General features: G+C 42.1%; 1 protein-coding gene across 1 annotated transcript in view; it reads right to left on the bottom strand.

The window, feature by feature from the left end:
* Positions 1-21,065, bottom strand: part of ABCA13 (ATP binding cassette subfamily A member 13) — a 294,970-nt gene that overhangs the window by 102,400 nt on the left and 171,505 nt on the right. The window contains exons 43-47 of the mRNA XM_050937636.1: positions 18,013-18,262; positions 16,840-16,932; positions 15,811-15,895; positions 13,580-13,698; positions 7,580-7,667 (exon numbers count right to left, since the gene is read on the bottom strand). Of these exons, the coding sequence (XP_050793593.1) occupies positions 7,580-7,667; positions 13,580-13,698; positions 15,811-15,895; positions 16,840-16,932; positions 18,013-18,262 (635 nt within the window). The remainder of the gene's footprint in view (positions 1-7,579; positions 7,668-13,579; positions 13,699-15,810; positions 15,896-16,839; positions 16,933-18,012; positions 18,263-21,065) is intronic.

Here is a 21,065-nt window from a genome sequence, read left to right as displayed (position 1 = left end):
GTAAGATTACAGGAATTACAAGCCCCTCTGAGAAGCCACATGCATGGAATGGAGCGGTCTGGGTGGAACAGAATCAAATGAGCTGTAGAGGTCCCTTGGTTGAGTACAGTTGTTGTCAACATTTTCCATTCCAGGACTCTCCATCCAACTAGCAACAAAGGAAGAGGAAGAGAACTCATGGTTTAGTGGATCACCTAGACCAGCCCCTTATATCATACCAGGTCAAATATACATGAAACACAACTCTCCTATTTGTGCTGAAAAGGTGACATTAATTGGTTTAATTTGAAACGCAGTGGGAGAATTTAGAAAACAATAAAACTCTGGGGTACTTTTCATTTTTGAGATTTCAAAATGAGATCTGCAAGCAACAGAAAAACACAACAATCGGAGCTAGCCACTTCATATGGGGCATGGAGGAATGAGGCCAATAACTCACCTACCATCAACATCTATCCAACAGAGTTTGCTAGGCACTGAAACATGCTCCTCCCCAACCCCCACCCAATGAGGAGCTCTCGGATGCAGTGTGCTAGAGCTTGGACGCAATATCTTTTTGAACAATGCAGCTCTACACTGCCCCAACAGAGTAATACCTTTATGGCACAACCCAGCCCTTCTCCAAGTAACAGGTAGCACCCGTTTCTGTCTCACAGCCTGACCAATATGCCTCAGCCTTTAATGGAATTACTACTTCTTGAGGTGAGAAAACAGCATAAGCTCCATGCCCTTTCAGATGACACTACCAACAAAAGTGGTGAGGAGTTCCATTTATAGTTGGGGCTGTTGGTGGATACCTGTCCACATGAACTAGGCTGACCCTCACCAACTCATTTATATAGGTCACCAAACAGACACTAGATGGCAACTTTTTTACATAAAAGTTATTTGTACAGATGAGATAATCTTTATTTACAAAAAGGTCTCATTTTTGGAGGGAAAATAATTCTCTCATTGCTCTAGAATATAGCTAACTCTAGCGTGCAGCTACTGACTGTAAAGAATTATGAATTGGGGATTGTTTTGTGGGTCTAGAGTTCTTCTATGTTCCAATCTGAGACCTGACAACTATTTAATCTTCAGGTGACCCTCTGCTGGTTCAGGAAGAGAGCAAGCCTTGGGCCTGCTATATAAACATTCAGGAACAGTCTCCAGATATGCAGCTTTCAGATCTCTGCACTTTCTGGTCACCTGTGCAACCATGTGCCAGAACAGAATCAAAACTGAACTAGTAAGGGGAGCCAATTCCCTCACACACCATCCCATTTCTTTTTCTATCTGTTCTGCTAAAATCTTTCCAAATAAGAATGTTTAACATACATAATGGAATCCATTGCAATTATGCACATTGTAAAGAAAAAAAGAAGCAATTACAAAAAACAATAATGCAAGATTCTGCTGACACATCCTCAGTTAATTGGAGGCAGGGAAGAGGTCTCAATAAGTTTTCACAGAATATCCTAGTAAATTTCATAATGTAACCAAAATAATAAGGAAAAAAATGACAATTAGCATTGTCTGTAACAATACATTTAGAAGTCCTGCCCAATAATTAGAATCACAGCATCTTCAGAGCATTCACAGCATTCTTCATCCAAGAGTGCGATAAAATGATGTAACTGAGTCAGGCCATCAGGAAATAACCAAATTAAAGCAGAATATTTAATCATTTATAATCTGACAAAAAGAAAAAAAGTCCTTGATGTTACTATCTTCATCAGATGATGCATCTGGTTCTTTTTCAAAAGCCTTAGAGCAACTAATTTTGAACCAAGTGACCACAACATCGAAAAAGAGGTATTGGTATTTAGTTCCATCGAAAACAACATGCAGCTTTGCTAGACAAAACACTGCCATGTGGATAACATTTTTAGGGTGAGGTGAAAGATAGGAGAGGAAACTGCTGATTAATCTTGGTTTTCTAATTGGGTCTGAGATGCCAAGCCCTGGAAAGTCTCCCTTTTAGCACAGGACCAGTTTTAACTCTCAAAATGGTAGAACCTAATCACAGGTAGCAAGCATGACTGAGGGAATAGCGCATTGGAATGGGACTCAAGACATCTGGGCCCAAGTTCCGTCTCTATAACTTCCTCTTCCTGTTTAATCTTGTCTAACTGTGTCTGACTTCTTGTATGACTATGGATTAATTGATTTATCCATATACCTCAGTTCCCATCTGTAAAAAGGAACACTGTTAAGCACTTTGTGGTGCTCAGATATTACAGTGATAAGGGCCATAAAATACTTAGATAGATGTGTGTTTACATATACCATATATTTCTATATATGTACATTTCTACAAATATCACAGGGGGAGCAGTGGTTTGAAGGACACTTTGAAGGACAGCAGATATTTTGCCAAGGTTACTGTACATGTTCTCCACTGAAAGAGGTGGTCTCCACAGACAAGGAGAGTTAATATCCAGGACAGTTCCTAAGAGATCTGTGTCCCAACAATGTTCTTACCGTCTATGCTTTCTTTTATGCCAAGTGTTCTTCAATGGTTATATTTTACTTGGTTCACTAAAAGTTGTCTCTCTCTCGCTCCCTCTTGAATACCTATGAGTAAAATTCATCTGCAGTGGAATTCTACTGCCTTTGAGAAGAGCAGTTGGGTGTTCCTTAGATAAATGCAATCAAATTGTGAATTTAACAAATTTTATCTTCCATTCATAGTCTGACAACTTTCTTCCACAATGAGAAACTTTTTTTCCTGTTAGAATTACATGGTGAATAGTCATAGGCTACCACGTTGGGATCTAATTAATTTTGTATTGCCTCAGTTCCATGAACCTGTGACAACATGGTAAGGTCAAACTAGAGAAAGGCCTATCTGGGGGCTGCCCCCTAAATTCTTAGTTACAGACCACAAGTACTCAAACTGTCTTTAGGGCTGCTTAGGGCTTTACTGATGTTTCTGTACAGTAAGTTATATACATGTCTGAATATGAATCTTTGCACTTAAACAGCACTGTCAGTGGGTCATCTGCTCCACAAGTGCCTCTTCATGACAGCCCTGGAAGCAGCCCCTTGCATCAGTTTCCCTCCTCAAGGGGCTTCTTAAATAAACCCCACTCAGGATTTCACAAGTCCAATGACAATAGCCCTCCCTAGGGTATGATTTTATTCACATGAAATTCACAAACAGAAAAAAGTCTTTCACCTCAGTCTTAAGCTAGGCTCCTCCCTGAGAGCTCTCTCTCTCGCTCACTCTTCTATATGAGCAGCTGGAGAAGATGCAAGACCTGACCTGCCTTCAGGCCTTCTCTCTGAAAAGAAATCAAACTTCCAGACAGGCTTTCTATCCAGCCACACCCTTCCCAGCTAAATTCTCCTTTCCTCATATCAGGGACCATGACAGAAATCTCTCCCTTCTTGCTGCATATTCCCCAAGTTGTCTCTCCTTGAGCATCCTCTTCTCCCTGCAGCTTTTATAGGGTAATCGACTGACCCCTACTCAGGTGTGCCTCCTTAGTAACTAGAGATAGCTGGCCCCAGCCGTCTGACCTTCAAAAGGGCAAGCCACCTTGCGACAAGCACTTTATAGGCCAGATTACAGATAGAGACAATGAACATGCAACACAACTAAGGAAGGGGCGGGTGCTGGTGGGATGAGCTATTGAGTTCGGCTACACACTCCTGTTCCATGACAATCATCTTTGAATGTCAAATGCCAGTTTTTTCAAACATGCTTGGTATGTGATACATACTGTGGATTTATTTTTGTCACATACCTGGAATAAGATGTGTTTAAGGTGCTAGCCACCTTCCATGTTCTGACTGGGTATTGTTAAAGTTGGAGTGGGAAGATAGTTGTCATTCAAATCCTGCAGTGGAGAGGAATAATTTGTGAAGGACTCAGATGTTTTCTGCAGTGTAATGAACTGTACAGTAAGTCTCTTCATATGCAAATTTCCCATTTTCGTTCATAAAAGGCTATGTAAATGGTACATTCACTGTCTTGTGAACAAGCCCGAAAGGTCAAAGTAAAAGACTGGTCATTAATTATTGAAAGGTTAATGCAATAATTTGATACTACATCAGTCAAAAGCCACTTCAAGGAGGTAGTTTAGATAACACAGACCCTTTATAAGTCTAATGCACTATTATGTTGGCTCTGAAAAATGAAGCTTACTCACTAACTGAACAACTATAATTTATCCTTTTGCTGATGACAGATGAAGTAGGTGCCAAAGACCAAAACGGAAAAAACAAGAACAAACAAAACAGCAGGCAGAGAAACACAGTATATTGTAGCCATTTGGACTCAAGTACCGAATTATGGATTGATCAAGTCAAGAGTTTAAAGCTGCAAGAAATTTGGGGGAACATAAATAAAGTTAAGATTCTGTCACGGGTATTTTTAGTAATAGTCAGGGACAGGTCACAGGCAATAAAAAAAAAAAAATCAGGGAAGCCTGCGACCTGTTCCTAACTTTTACTAAAAATAGCATGTGGGATGGGGAACTAACAGTGGGAGTGCAGCAGGGGGCAGGAGGGAAGTGTTACAGGCTGCTGTTCCAGCCTGGGGCCAGATGCAGCTCTGGCAGGCCCCAGGAACCACTTCATTGGCAGCCCCTGCTCCAGGAGCCCTGGGGACATCCCCCAGCCAGCTACTCCAGCAGCCCTGGGGACACCCCCCAGCCAGCTACTCCAGCTGCTTCAGTGGCCACCAACCACTGCTCCAGCAACCCTCAGGGCAACTGCTCTGGCATCCCCATAGATGGCCACTAACTGGTGCTCCAGCAGCCCCGGGGCTGACTGCAGCAGCTGTTCCAGCCCCAACACTGCTCTTGTGGCAGGGGCTGATCCACCCCACCCCCTGCTGTTTCAGCCTTGGGACCACTGCTCTGGTGGCCCTGGGACTGACAGGTCCTCCAGCCCTGCCATTGCAGAAGTCATGGAGGTTCCATAAAGTCATGGAATCAGTGACCTCCATTGCAGAATCGTACCCTTAACTATAAAGCACCAAAAAAGAAAGTGTAAACAGTTTTATTTTTTTTGATGGACAAATTCAGATGGCAAAGGTGACAAACCAAACTTTGGATAAGGGGCATGTCCATGTCCTGTTTTAATAACTAACCTCCCTCCCCTGCTGGTAGTTTGGGGCAAGACTTGGGTAAATGTTTCCACCTCTACTTCATTTACAAGAAACAACAAGTTTTTATCCCCTTTCCAACATATGTAAAATGTTTAAGGTCAGGGCTTCTTTCTATCCAGTTCCAATTTAACATTCAAAGGTCAGTTTCCTTAACACACAAGGCAACTCGCTTCTTCAGTGCCCTTCATTTCAACAAAAAAGCAAAACAGAGGTCAGTCACAGAGACCCTGAAACACATCTGGGAAAATGTTGTTCTCTTTCATGTTTCTGGACTCCCACTTTAGAAGTTCTCTGAACAGTTGTATGAACCTTAAATAATCATAGAATCATAGACTATCAGGGTTGGAAGGGACCTCAGGAGGTCATCTAGTCCAACCCCCTGATCAAAGCAGGATCAATCACCAACTAAATCATCCCAGCCAGGACTTTGTCAAGCCTGACCTTAAAAACCTCTAAGGAAGGAGATTCTACCACCTCCCTAGGTAACCCATTCTAGTGCTTCACTACCCTCCTAGTGAAAAAAGTTTTTCCTAATATCCAACCTAAATCTCCCTCACTGAAACTTGAGACCATTACTCCTTGTTCTGTCATCTGCTGCCACTGAGAAGAGTCTAGATCCATCCTCTTTGGAGCCTCCTTTCACGTAGCTGAATGCAGCCATCCAATCCCCCCCTCATTCTTCTCTTCTGCAGACTAAACAATCCCAGTTTCCTCAGCCTCTCCTCATAAGTCATGTGCTCCAGCCCTCTAATTATTTTTGTTGCCCTCTGTTTGACTCTTTCCAATTTTTCCACATCCTTCTTGTGGCATGGGGCCCAAAACTGGACACAGTACTCCAGATGAGGCCTCACCAATGTCGAATAGAAAGGAATGATCACGTTCCTTGATCTGCTGGCAATTCCCCAACTTATACAGCCCAAAATGCTGTTAGCCTTCTTGGCAACAAGGGCACACTGTTGACTCATATCCAGCTTCTCGTCCACTGTAACCCCTAGGTCCTTTTCTGCAGAACTGCTGCCTAGCCATTCAGTCCCTAGTCTGTAGCAGTGCATGGGATTCTTCTGTCCTACGTGCACTTGTCCTTGTTGATCCTCATCAGATTTTTCAGGTAGTCTTTTTCAGATAGTCTGAGGAAGGTCTTACAACCAATGGAAACACACTAAAATCACCTAGACTGCTAATTCCCCACTGGACCGTAGGTCCTATTCAGTCTTCTACAGTGTTCTCTCTGGAAATATTTCCAGTGCACTTCAAAGGGCCTTAAGAAAAGTCTGAATTTGGTAGATGGAGGACTACTCCTACAGTCCCTGCCTCTAATGGATTGCTCCAAACAGTTAATCAGGAAAACCTCAGGTAGTGAGGTACAGTGCAAGACAGATGATTTACTGGTTAAAATATAAGTCTGGAAACAGAGAAATCTGGGTGCTAAGCCTCTGGTTTGTTATGTGACCTCATGAAAGACATGTGAATCTCAGTTCATTCAGCTATAAAGGGGAATAATACTTATGCATATTTGTAAAGTATTTTAGGAGCATCTTATAAGAACAAAGTATTATTTAGGTTATTATTCTTGCAGTTGCTACTCCAGACATCCACATCTTTACTCTTTTAAATGCAATGAAATTGCTATATTTTATTTTGTTTGCTTTAAAAAAAAGAATATTGATCACAAGACTGAAATAGCCATCAATAAAACACAATTGATAGTTCACTTTACTTCAGCCAATTCTGAGATTGATTTTAGTAGGAATAGAAGGGAAATACAGAAAAATGGAGGCTGACTATAGTGAAAATAGTCTTAAAAAGTGTGAGCTTAATTAGATTGTAAAATAGTTTCCCAATGGAAGTGATTGAAACCCCTCATTTGAGTTATTTACAACTGACTTGCAAAAAGCACAGAGTAGTACAACATTCCTGGACAGAGGAATTGACTAAATATCTTAGGATTTTTCCCAATTTTAAAACACAAGGATTCTAAAATTACATTATTATACAGTAAAACCTCAGTGTTACGAACACCTTGGGAATGGAGGTTGTTCATAACTTCGAAATGTTTGTAACTGTGAACTAAACATTATGGTTGTTCTTCCGATGATTTACAACTGAACATAGACTGAATATAGCTTTGAAACTTTACTATGCAGAAGAAAAATGCTGCTTTTTAACTGTCTTAAGTTAAATGAAACAAGCACAGAAATGGTTTCCTTCCCTTGTCAAATCTTTTTTTTTCAAATTTTCCCTTTTTTTTTTAAAGTAGTTTATGTTTAACATGGTTCTGTATTTGCCTTTTTTTGGGGGGGGGTGGAGGGGAGGATGTCTTTGAGGCTGCCTGATTGTGTACTTCCAGTTCCAAATGAGATGTGTGGTTAACCAGTCAGTTCATAACTTTGAAGTTCTACTGTATGTTAAATGCCAAAGAGTTAGAATCTGAATACTTTGGCATTGCAATACGGATTGGACTCTATATGCATATCTTACCTTAGCCAGAAGCTTAGAGTATGTTTTATTCAGGTTTAGGTCTTGAAGTTCAGGGGATGTTTTCACACCAAAAGACCAGCCTCCATATCTAGTAATACAAAACAAAGTAATAGGAGGCTATCTGTCAGCAGATGACCTTTCTTAGCATTGTGAGGAATGTTTTCTTGCAACGAACAATTCATAAACATCTTTATTATTGTTTTACATTTCAAGCTAGAAGTACAGCTCAGCCCCATAGAATCACGATATTTGTATTTGAAAGAGATATCTAATCTACTCCTTGTATACAGATGAATGGTATGTGCCTTCAAGCAAATGTTTTCCCTTTGAACCCTGCAGATAAAGCCTCTATTTTCAGAAAAGGAAAACACAAATAAGCTGATGAGCAATGAAGGGGTTATGAGCATCTAGGGTAGTTCTGATCCTCATAAAAGTGTTTAAACCTTCAAAAGTTTCCAACACTCAAGATGTGTTTTGGTCATTTACCCTAAAAGCATAACTTTCCTCCATGTTCTTACATAAATTTCATGTAGTTTTTCACATGTATGTGTAACACTTCTCTCTTCTTGATAAAGTTGCACCTGCTAAAATGTTTGTAATTATGTCACTCTTCAGTGGTTGACAATTAAGCCGGGCTGAAGTAACGCATAGGCACTAGATGGGGCCATGTCTCAAGCCCTGGCACCTGGAGTCATACGATTACATCAGAATCAGAGTTTTCACTTAAATAAAAGTAAATTTCTAGCTCTCAGAACTGCAAAGAAAATCTTGAAATGTGACCAGAGTGTTACCAATACAGCAATGCCTCAGTCTACGGAAGGCCTGCAACAACAGCTCTGAGAAATGTAAATTGTCCTATTGATCTCTATGCAGTGTTAACTCCTAGATCTGCTGCTCTGGGGGACCCTGCCAACACCACCACAACAGAGGTCTCTGAATGACAAGAGGGGAAAGTGCAGAGAGCCCAGGCCCACTCACCCTCCCATATTCAGTTCAAGCACAAGTGTAAATAATGGGAAGGTTCTGTGGATATAAACCCTGATACAAGGGACAGATGAAGATTCTCCCTTTAGCTCCAAGAGGCCTATGAAGCAGGAAGTCCCATGCTGCACATATACAATTTAGCTGGCACGCATATGATCTGTCTGTACATGACCACACATTTGATCAATGCTATTTTAGGGTTTTATACTGCTGCTCAACACTGTACTATCTGAGTGCCTGTGTTATCCTGCCTCAGGTTCCATGTCCCTCCTGGACCCTGGTGCTCCCCAGCTCTGCCTGCCCTTCCCCAGCACTGCTCTCCAGCAGGCAGCTAGGTCCTTCCCACTCCAAGGCTGGAATGAGAGTTTTTGCTTTCTGGCCCTGCAGCTCTTTTATAAGACCCAGCCTGGCCCTAACTGGCTTTTTCCTATTGGCTCTCAGCTCCAGCCCTCTCTCAGGACTGACTTTTAACCCTTTCAGGACCAGAGCAGAGTGACTGCCCCGCTACAGTAAGTTGGGCATGTTGAAGACTTTCTACTGTGCAGTATTATCTCTTGTACCTCCTTCAAGCAGGAGCTCTCTGTGCATTCGAATCATGAAGGAGCCATGCCTTGAGACCAAGAATCTCCAGGTTGGTATGCTGGGTGTGTCCTTTGTTCTGTGAGAGGAGGTAAGGAGTGGATTGGAGAGAGATTGGAGGGCACGTAGCGAGTTGTGACAGGTAAGGATACCAAGTCTTTTGGCCAAGTAGAAGCAATGAGTATGATATGTGCTCCTTCTCTTTTTTTATTTCTAATAGGACTTTCGACAGTTAGGTAAACAGAGGAAAGGTATAGAGAAGGCCCCTACCCAAGGGGAGACGCATCGCCCAGTGAATGTTGTCCTATCCCTGCTCTGAGCAGTAGTACGGACATTTCTTGTTCAGGTAAGTGGCAAACAGGTCTGCGGATGGTGTCCCCCACCACTTGACTAGGTCATGAAGCACTGCTGAGTTTATTTCCCACTCATAGTCATGTGGGAATTTGTGATTGAGACTGTCCGCCATCAAGTTTTGAGTGCCCAGACGGTAAGCCACTGATAGTATGGTATCATGGGAAATGCACCAGTTGCATAGTCTAATTGCATCTGCACAGAGGGAGGATAATCTAGCTCCCCTTTGCCAATTTATGTGGTACAAAAATGCTATGCTGTTTGTTAGGACTCTCGTGTGATCCCTTAATCAGCGGGAGGAAATGGGTGCAAGCATTCCTGACTGCTCTGAGTTTTAGGAGGTTGATGTGGAGGGATATCTCTGTGGATGATCACCTGTCTTGTGTCCTGAGGTGATTTAGATGTGTGCCTCATCCTATGAGGGATGCATCAGTGGTAAGAAGCAATGATGGGGAGGTTTGTGAAAAGGGGATTCTCTTTCAAACATCTGCTAGTTCTTTCCACCAGTCTAAGGACTTTTTGATCCTGGTGGGTAGTGACACACATTTATCTAATCTGTCTCTGTTTTGTCTGTAAACCGAACTGATCCACATCTGAAAGCATCACATATGAAGCTTGGCATATGGTATTACTTCTGTGCCTGCTGCCATATGCCACAGTGTAGGCAGTGTCTGGGGCATATGGCAGCAGTGTCTGGCTTATATTTGTGGGCTGCTTTGGACAATGTCTATGAATGTGGCCAAAAAGAGAAATCTATGTTTAGATAGGAGAGTTATGACCTGTAAGGAGTCAAGGTCAGCACCTATGAATTCCAGGCACTACACTGGAATAAGGGCTGATTTCTGGACATTGATCTGTAGACCCAGTTATGTGAATAAAGTTTCTTGTAGATATGGTGACTCAGTGAGCCTCTTGAAAGGACCGAGCTCTGAGGAGGCAGTCATCCAGGTAGGTATACATCACAATCCTTTGAGAGCACCGGTGCACAGCCATTACTGAGAAAACATTGGAGAATACTCTTGGAGTGCATGATAACAGAAAGGAGACTACTTTGTACTGGTAGTGGGGTCTTGTTCTAGGGTAAATCTGAGGAACTATCTGTGAGATGGCAGGATTGAGATATGAAAGTATGTGTCCTGAAGGTCAAAGGTCATAAACCAGTCTCCCTATCCCAACAGTGGAATAATCATTGCTTGAGTTTTGACAAACTTATTAAGTGATTGGAGTTCTAATATGGGTCTCCAACCTCCCTTCCTCTTGGGTATTAGGAAATAGCAAGAATAAAACTTTTGCCTTGTAGATGTTGAGGTACTGGCTCTAAGGCTCCTAATCTATCTCTTGTCATAGTAAACTCTTGTGAGAAAGGTCCTTGAAGAGGGACAGGCAGAAGGTAGGGAGGTGAAATGGAGTACCCATTCTGAACAATCTCCAAGACCTATCAGTCCTGTGTTATGCATTCCCAGGTCTGCACAACGTTGCCAGGTGGCAGTCTAATGGGTAGGAAGTGGTGGTCAGCTGTAGCAGTTGGGCAGAGTGATCTATCAATGCCTTAACTAACACATCAAAATTGGTGCTTGGAAGTGGACAGTAGGGATGGGGAAGACTGTAGGCCAGATGGTTTAGGCCCAGGTAATTTAGTTTTCTTCCTGTGTGGCTTGTAGTAGTGCCGAGTCGGGTATTGGGAGGTGCATGGTTTGTGCTGGGGCTGTGGACTAAATTTCCTTTTTTGTCCTGTCAAGTAGATGCCCCAGCAAGCGGAGAGTGGCCCTAGAATCTTTTAGGGTATGAAGAGAGGAGTCTGTCTTCTCTGTGAAGAGCTTGGTGCCTTCAAAGGGAAGGTCTTCGATGGTCAACTTCACCTCCTTAGGGAAGCCCAACAGGCGTAGTCACAACACATGTTGCATAACCACCACTGTGGAGATGGATCGGGCTGCTGTGTCAGCTGCACTGAGGGCAGATGATAGCACTGTCTTGGTCACTAGTGGTCTATCTTGGAAGATGGCTTTGAACTGGTTACGGTGCAACTCAGACAGCTGATCAATAAAGTTGCTAAGTTTCAAATAGTTGACATTGTCGTATTTCGCCATTGGGGCTTGGTAATGGGCAATTTGAAATTGTAGCATGGCTGAGGAATAGCTTTTTTCTCAAAGAGGTCCAAACACTTTTAATCCCTGTTGTAGGGAGTGGACCTCATTTGGTGCTGATGACCACAAGAGTTCACAACATCCATTATAATGGAGTTGGGTGGAGGGTGGGAGAAGGGGAATTCCATTTCCCTAGCTGGGACATAATATTTATTGGCCCACTTGCAAGTAGGCACCAACGATGCTGGAGTCTGCCGTATGGTTTTGCAGGGTCCAGGAGAGCCTCATTAATAGGGCAGGCTATTTTAAAGGACAAGGAGGAGCTTAGTATGTCAAGGACCTTGTGATGGGTGCCCTTGATTTCTTCTAAGGGTATCCGTAGAGTATCTACAACTCTGATTGCCATGTCCTAGAAAAGCCAGAATTCACAGGCCAAGGAAAATGGTGGATGCATGACAGCCTTATCGGATAAGGAGGAGGAGATGTTGGTTCTCAGAGTCCTGGTTCCTCAATGCCACCCTCCTGTTCCTCCACAATCTGTTCTGAAGGTTCCAAGGCTCTGGATGCTGTTGCCAAGGGGAAGTGTCTCAGGGATTCACAGGTGAGGTTAGAAGCTCAAGAGGCATGGGGGTGATATGCAGCCCAAGGATCCCAGTATGGCCACTTGGGTGGTAGTATGATCCCAGTATGACCACTGGTGCTGGTGCCTATGGCTGGCTCTACTAAGCTGGTGATGGTGGGGTTGTCTAAGAGTACGACTGGGTACCCTCTTGATAATGAGCATCACAGGAAGCATGAAAGGAGTAAAGAGACATGACCTCCTCTGGTTCTTTGTCTGAGTCTGCACTGGAGAGTGGGGCTGCGTGGCAGGGCAGCAGAGAAGACTCCGTGCCGAGGTCCCAGTACTGAGAAGAGGAGACTCTGGTATGTCGGATACACTTTGATCTCTAGAGTGCCGGAATTCTGACGTTACCAACCGACTCACTGCCACTGGCAGTACCGAGGGGGTTGGAGATCTTGCTCACACTGACCAGTCCACTGCTAGATGGGGCATCGATGCCAGTGTCATTGGTACAGTGCATACCAGCAGCATCTTCTTAGTGGAGTGCTGGCTCCTGTCTTTGTCCTCCAGTGCCGTTGACTTGGTGCCTGTCTCCATCAGGTCCTTAGGCAGGTCAATTGGACATGCCACTCCAGATTTTTGTGAGCTGTGGGAACCGGGCTGGGATTATCTCGGTGCCGACAGTACCAAGGATACAGAGCGTTCCAGAGATCATTTAGGGCTGGCTCGGGGCTCACTCTGGGGACTTTCTGCTCTATTTTTTGATGACTTGTGGCTGGTTTCTTCAACTCACAAACCCTGCATGTTGAGGTCTGTGGGGAAGACTCATGTCTGCCAGGTGACTCTTGGTGTGGGTCTGGGGAAGATTAGAGGACTGTCTCCGTGAAGATAATCTTCTATCTCAACTCCCTGTCCTTGCGAGGCCTGGGTCTGAGTTGCTGGTAGAGTCCAAACTTCTGTGGAATGTGGCCTTCCCTGAGGCAGCATATGCACCGGGTGTGCTTGTCTGCTACAGGGATGCCCTCTTTGCAGGAGAGACATTTGTTGAAGCCCAGTGAACCAGGCATACCCTGTGGGGGAGAGAGTCCCTGATGCAAAAGCAGGGGTGGGGGGAATAAAGACTGTTTGTTCGGGAAGAAAGTACAAAAAGAAGAAACTACAACTAAATCTGGGGAGACTGACTAACTATAGAAATGTAAATGGTCACAAACAGACTGCTAATATCTCAATCTCTAGCTGCTGGGGAAGTTGAAAAGGAACTGAGGGGGGTCAGCCTGTGTGCATTGGCTAGCCTCCTGGCACGGCACGGAGAGAGACAGCACATGTGTGGGCCTAACAGACACTGCTATTGAAGTTCTCTGATCAACAGTGCAGGGACGCAAGCACCCCTTCAGTGGAATACCCATATAGCCACTACTCAAAGAAGAATTTTAAGATTACCTTGCTTTGTTTGTCGGCATGATTAAGTATTCTTCCACATTGACACCCGAGAGGTTGTATAGAACTTTCCCTTTCCTGTTCTTCAGATAGGCAACAGACACATTGAAGCTTGGACACTTCTGGAAAACAATATACATATATCAGTAAAGTTATTTTAAAATCCTCAGCCTCCATTTTTTTAGCCATGATTCTGAATTCACACTCAAACTTTACTGCCTTGCTTTTCAGCTGGATTGGCCCTTTCTGGCTTCTATAACTTTTCAATAAATTATAAGTTATATAAATAATAAATGTTCATAGGACATCTGAAATCATGGTAACTGTCACTAGTAAATCAAAGCTACCTTTTATTTCTGTTGTAACCTTATCAGTCAACTTTGTTTTGGAAACAACATTTTTTATGCATGTAATTTTGGGAAAGTTTACAGCAAAGAAAAGCAGTGAGACTTTTATAGTCACTATCATTCATCTGCTGAAGCTGAAAATAAACACACAAAATTCCCTGAACAAAGTATGAGGGGGAGATGGTATTAAAATTCATGTGATGTGTTTGATGAGAAATACATGAAAATGTTCTTTAACGATTTATGGGAATTCTCTCCTTGGGCCAGAGAGTGGGAGGAAGAAGATGATTCAAAGATCTGCTGAATGAGGGAGGAATGTAATATGGTGGACATAAGCTCAAATAACTATCTACTCCAAGATCTTTTCCTCAGAGGCTGGCTTCATTTTCAAATGTGAGCAAATGAACTTAAGATACTGTCTTAACCACTTGCAGATTTCTAGTAATACAGGGTGGAAGTGGGGCTGTGATCTGTTAATTCTTATTACAAGATTATTGCTGGATCCAAATCAGGGTTTGGGAATAGATAGGGGGCAATTGGCTCAGAAAGCCCCAGAGTGGTGGTATTCACAAGTGCACAAGGTGGAGGACAAAACTCCCCATGTGCAGGTGCCAGCAACATTTGCAGTCCTTGCGCTATCGAACATATTAGGACTGCTTCCTGCTAGTGTTTCACTGGGTTCCAACACACCCTCCCAACCCCAAAGGGTGAAGAGGAGATGAGACCAGTCACCAGGCTTCTCTGCACTGTCAAGTTGAGTTTGATAGCCACAGATAAAATGCTGCTAAGACAGATTTGAGCCACAATTCCACAAATGCCCAGATCTTGGTTTTGCTGAGCTTATCACATTTAGATTTATACAAAATTATATCTGAAATGTCTGACAGCTATCTTGGAGGAAAGCACACCTACAGTGGAAGGACAGCGGAAGCACACCTGCAGAAAAGGACCTAGGGATTACAGTAGACGAGAAGCTGGATATGAGTCAGTGTGCCCTTGTTGCCAAGAAAGCTAATGGCATTTTGGGCTGTATACGTAGGGGCATTGCCAGCAGATTGAGGGATGTGATCATTCCCCTCTATTCGGCATTGGTGAGACCTCATCTGGAGTACTGTGTCCAGTTTTGAGCCCCACACTACAAGAAGGATGTGGAAAAACTGGAAAGAGTCCAGTGGAGGACAACAAAAATAATTAGGGAGCTAGAGCACATGACTTATGAGGAGAGGCTGAGGGAACTGGGATTGTTTAGTCTGCAGAAAAGAGAAGAATGAGGGGGAATTTGCTGCTTTCAACTACCTGAAAGGGGGTTCTAAATTGGATGGATCTAGACTGTTCTCAGTGGTACCAGATGACAGAACAAGGAGTAATGGTCTCAAGTTTCAGTGGGGGTGGTGTACGTTGGATATTAGGAAAAACATTTTCACAAGGAGGGTGGTGAAGCACTGGAATGGGTTATGTAGGGAGGTGGTGGAATCTCCTTCCTTAGAGGTTTTTAAGGTCAGGCTTGACAAAGTCCTGGCTGAGATGATTTAGTTGGGATTGGTCCTGCTTAGAGCAAGGGGTTGGACTAGATGACCTCCTGAGGTCCCTTCCAACTCCGACATTCTATGATTCTATGATTTTATGATATGTCTTTAAAAAAAAGAAATTTTTTTCACATACAGTATTCTCACAGTGATACATTTCTGGAAGATATGATAGTTCACAAGGTTGACATAGTGACTATAAGCATTTTGTCTAGATGTAGAATAATATTATTTTATACATTATTTCCCTGAAAACTTTAGAAAATGAAGTCAAAGCAAAACTAGAGACAGAATGAAAATCACCAGTCATAACAAGCCCAATCGTTAGTTTCATTTTGTTAAAGAAAGAAATAAAATATACCCGATGATCTGTCACACACCCACATGCATCCAAGAATTCCTGTGGTGGACTAGGCTCAGTCTGCCAGCATGAATCCCTTTTTCCACTGGAGCAAAAATAACAATCGAACAATCATTAAAAGATAAACTATAATATTTTATCTAACAGTGGATGTCGAAAGAATGACAAACAGTTGCTGTATCTTGACCACCTCCATCTTCACCACCTCCACAACACTGGTGCTAAACCAATGGTTGTATTGTTGTTCTATTAAATTATGTCAGTTTTATTCATCATGGATCAACGTAATAACTCCTGACATTTTTAACTTGGTGGCTTCTAACTTATCACTGCAAACATCTCACATATGCATGCAAATCAGATACTTTCCAGAGCAAACAGCCAATTAACTGTACACCAGGTTTTTGTGCGCATAACACAGAGGCAAGTAAACATACTACCCCAACCAGGCACGTCTAACTTGGAAAATCTGGCCTTCTATTTAATGAATATTGATTCAGTATAGAGTCACTTACAGTTACTGACTGTATCACCAACCTTTATTCTTACTGACTTCGGGCCTGATCCAAATCTTGCTGAAATTAATTGGAAGATTCCCACAGACTTCAATGGAACTTAGAAGCCTATTATGTATTTCAGCAAGAAGCCAGCTCATTCATCAAAACAATTTTTTAAAAGTCATACTAAAATGGTCAAACAAAGCATAAGCTGTATAGACATACTACATAAAATAGGACTTCAAATTATTTAATCACAGGATTCCATTATCCATTCTTTTACTTTTGGAGGCACAACTATTAAACTTACATTTCATAAGGAAAGATTGAATCCAGTGCTCTACATCTAGTGAAGATTATTGCTATTCAGGCAGCTAATAGCTAATAACTGTTTAATGAATAAATATTACTACATTAACATAAAATGTGAATAGTAACTATTGATTCTCTCCCCGCGCAGGAATCTCTGTATCAATAGCAGTAATCATTAGTCACTTAGTATATTAAAAGAAGTTGCATTGTTTACACTTACACATCTTGTCTTGAATAGGTGCATGGGTAATCCTGGCCTGTAAAATGTCTCAACAGCACATAAGAAAGGTTTCCCAGATCGTCACTTTCAGTACTGCTCAGAGGAAAGGGGGAATAAATAAGGTAATCAGAACTAAGGAGACCCACATTCAGGCACATGAGATAGAAATTGAGGCAGCATAAAATAACTGTTCAAAACGTGCTATATAGTCACAATATCTTTGAGACAGAAGAATAGCTCACAGTTTATTTCACTGATTAAAAACTAAAATTTTTAAAAAGCCAAACATTAAATGTGAAGGAATTCAAAGTAAAGGTTACTACATGGACCTCAACTCTGCCTATCCTCCAGTTACTGGAACGAATCTCCACCAGTTGCCATAAAAAAAAAATTAAGTCTTTCACATTTCATATATAAGTATATATATGGACTTTTGCTTTATGATAGAACCTGCATCCTCCTTTTTTACTTATGTCAGGTACAGGAAGCATCTCTATCCAATATTGCAAGGAAATATATAGCACTGTGGTGGTCTGCTGCCTGTATTTGGTAGACAAAAGGACTGTGGACCCTGTAAATTGGGATGCACCTACAGACATTGACAGATCCAAAGGAAACACCTGCAGAGCTAGTACGTTCCACAGCCAGAAGTACAGCAACTAAAAGTTCAACAACAGAGACTCTAGATCTTATAAATGCTGGTTTGCATTCATAGACCAAGGAAGCATTGTAGGCAATGCCTACAGACCTAGTAAACTAAGTAGAAATAAGCTAAAGCAATAAACACATGCGCACAAGTATGACTGTATGCACACACATACATTATATAAAAACTCTAATGATCCATCTTGAAAGAGATTGCCCAATCCAGCCTGATCCAAAGCTTTTCCTTTCTCCACCATTTGATTTGTGCCTCAAAACATAAGAAGATGCATTTCTGTTACTTAAATGATAGAATTTACCCATCACTATTATCCACAAAATTGAAATAAGTGACTAACATAAATTTTTGAGCAGCTCTCAAGACATTTTGTTTAAAAAACAATCCAGTCACTATAAAATGTGAGTTTGATTTCTCTGCTTAGAGAAAAAAAAATCTTAAATAATAAAAAATGACGACCCTGTTCCACTGTTAATGATGATGAACGTTTTTTGTTTTTTGGTTTTTTTTACCTAAAGAAGGAGGATTCTGCATTGTCATGAAGGTCTGGCATCAGCTTGAGTGAAGGATAATCAGTAACTAATGGTTTCACAGTAAACAAAGCCATTGCCATGGCAACAAAGAGGACAGGCAGCAGAACATTTGACAGAGTTCCTCTCCAGTCTCGCTTGGTGTGGTGAAAGTGCTTCATTAAAAAGGCAGCAATCTGTGTGAGAACAAGCCTTGTTCCACGCACACTCTGGGCATCCAGGAGCGAGTTACCTGCCGGGAGACAAACAAACCTCTTCACAAACATGAACTGTCATTTCTGAGAAATCACATGATTCTTGTCTGATGCTAGATCCTCAAACAGAGAACATGGTGACCCGTTTAAAAAATGTGTGTGTGTGTGTCTCTCTCTCTCTCTCTTCCCTGGGAAATATTTAGTCCCTATCAAGGATAAAAATAAAATAGCCATAACAATAAATGATGATAAAACAATATCACAGGCCCAGTCTTGCACTCCTGACTCAGAGAAAAGTAACTACTGAACTCAATGGTGGAAGTCCATGAGAGTTTTGATTGAATATGGGCTGTGGTGCAGTTGGAAGGATCTGGAACAATAAAACCACAAAGAATTCTGCTTACCATTTTTGGTATAAGGCATTTTGTGTTTTCAAAGTGCTATACAAATATTCTCCCTCAAATTTCAACATTTAGCCACTGGCCTCAGGAGGAGGCAGTGTAGAGCTGCATTGCTCCACAGGGAGTACAAGGGGCCTCAGAAATGCACAAACCTGGCCACGGAAACCCAGAGAGGATTTTGCCACCTGCAGCAATATTTGGGATAGTGCAACATTCACCTATGATGATTCCTGGGGAATCCATAGTTGTGAGGCACCTCGCTATTACCTGCTCTTAGCATGAGGGAGTCTTGTCTGTGCCGGCTGTGGATCAGCTCCCTGAATCCACCCGCCTTTGGCAACACAAGCACAACCTTCCAGGCCTCTGCAGGCCTTGCTCTCCCTCTACAGGTTAGCAATAGGCACACACCCACCCCCGAATCCTCCAAGTGTCCTTCTGCAATGCTCAGCGCCTGTTCCACTGAACACACACACAATTGTCTGATTTGCAACTCCCAAAGGAATAGGACACACCAGCCTCCAAGATTTGACTCAGGATCCTCACCCTACTTAATGCACAATGTATATTTTACACAGACACAGACACACACCAAGAATACGTTTATTATCGAAGAACAGAGATTCAAATAACAGAACGTAAGAATATTGGAAACATAAAGCAAAATCATAACATCTCCTACAAAGTAGCATATCACATGTCATTCTCTCAGCATTTTCAACCGGGCTGGCTGAAATCTCCCCTCTCATAAGATCAAGCCAACTGGCAGCTCATCTTTATAGAGGAAAGGATAACCGGAGGTTCATCTGCACCCTAGATGAAGTTTCAAAAGTTCATTCTCACTCCTAAGCAGGATGACCCCTGTTGTTTTTATTCTTTCTCACAGCCCACATAACCTGTTGATTAGCATCTTGCTCAGACTGTAAATGAGTGCCCATTGCAAAACAACCAATACTTAATTTGCACATGACCAGTCAAGTGACAATTGTTTCTTCTCCCTGGCCTCCACTCCACAGGTATGAAAAAAAATGGTGGGACCAAGGTTCCATCTCATGTCTGCTGCCTTTGGGGCTCTGTGCACAGCTGGGAGAGTGCTGAGCATACAGTTTTGTCAGGCCTTTGTCCAGGCCATGAAAAGGGAGTGGGTTCCCTTCCTGCATCCTGGATAAGTGCCTGTTATTATAGTCTTGACCTGAGTGGACATCAAGAATCTGATCTAACTCTCACTGAAATCAATGAGACTTTTTCAGTTGTCTTTAATAGGAGCTGGACCACCTATCAAGAGAAAATATAATATCACAGGAACTAAACATGAAAAAGTCCCATTAATGCATTCAGTTCAACTCCCTGTTAATACAGGAATCCCCCCTATAGTACATTTTCTAATGCTTTATCCAACCAAACGGATGGCTCCAAAACCCAGCTGATAGATCTTCCATCACTACCCTATGGGAAACCCCATTCATAGTTAAACCCCTCTGAATTTTGTTAATTACTTCCTCTTCATTCTTGACATTAATACTCTTCAAATAAGTGTAACACTATTACCATGCCCCTTATCCCCATTCAGCTATAGGTTAGCCAAACTTTCTCTCTCTCTCTGTGAATATGGGTGTGGGTGTGGGTGTGTATTTATATATTTATATTTCAGCTTTCTCTTTTGGTCTCTATTTCTCTCTTCTCTTTTTCCTGAGGAGCAGGTGAATTCAGTTTTATTTTCATTGTCAAACTTTCCCCCAATAAATCACCATATTTGTCTTTTACTTTGAACATGTGAATTATGTTCCAAAAGTCAGATACTGTGAAAGCTTTTTAACAGCAGGTGTTTGTAGTATAGTAAGACCCAATGACTTGTTTGCACTTGGGCTCAATAAGTTTTAAGAACTATCATATCTAGTTAGATATATTGCATTCTATATATTGAGCTTTTCACAGATGTTATTTCTGCACTAGAGTTTAACCATGTTTGTGCAGGTGCTTTCAATTAGCCTCAGGGTCAATTGTCTCTTCCCTTTCACAGTTTCTTCTGGTGCACTGGAATTTTCTTCTTTAATTTTGAAAGATGACTCCTCGTATTGGCATGGGGCAGTGTTTTATACAGAGAATCATCTCAGTTAAACATAAAATGCTGGCAGTTGCAGAGGGAGTGGGAAAGGTTAGTGAGTACAAATCCAGAAGAAAAGAGTTAGTTTTGATATAGATCAGGGGCGAGAAGTTGGACTGATGAAAATAGAGCCAATATCAAAAGCTAAATTTACCTCAAACATTTGGCTTTTGAAGAACATAGGCCAAATTCTGTGCTCATTCTGTGTATCCTCAGTAGAAGTCCATTTATCTGCATGGGCCATTGCACAGAACTTGGCCAATGGGTTTCTTGTTACACTCAAAATTCTGTATATTTTGTAATATGAAACTTCAATATTACAACCATGCTTCAAGTAGA

This window comes from Gopherus flavomarginatus, chromosome 2, assembly GCF_025201925.1.
Source record: "Gopherus flavomarginatus isolate rGopFla2 chromosome 2, rGopFla2.mat.asm, whole genome shotgun sequence".
Classification (NCBI taxonomy): domain Eukaryota; kingdom Metazoa; phylum Chordata; order Testudines; family Testudinidae; genus Gopherus; species Gopherus flavomarginatus.
This window is presented reverse-complemented; position numbering and strand designations above follow the sequence as displayed.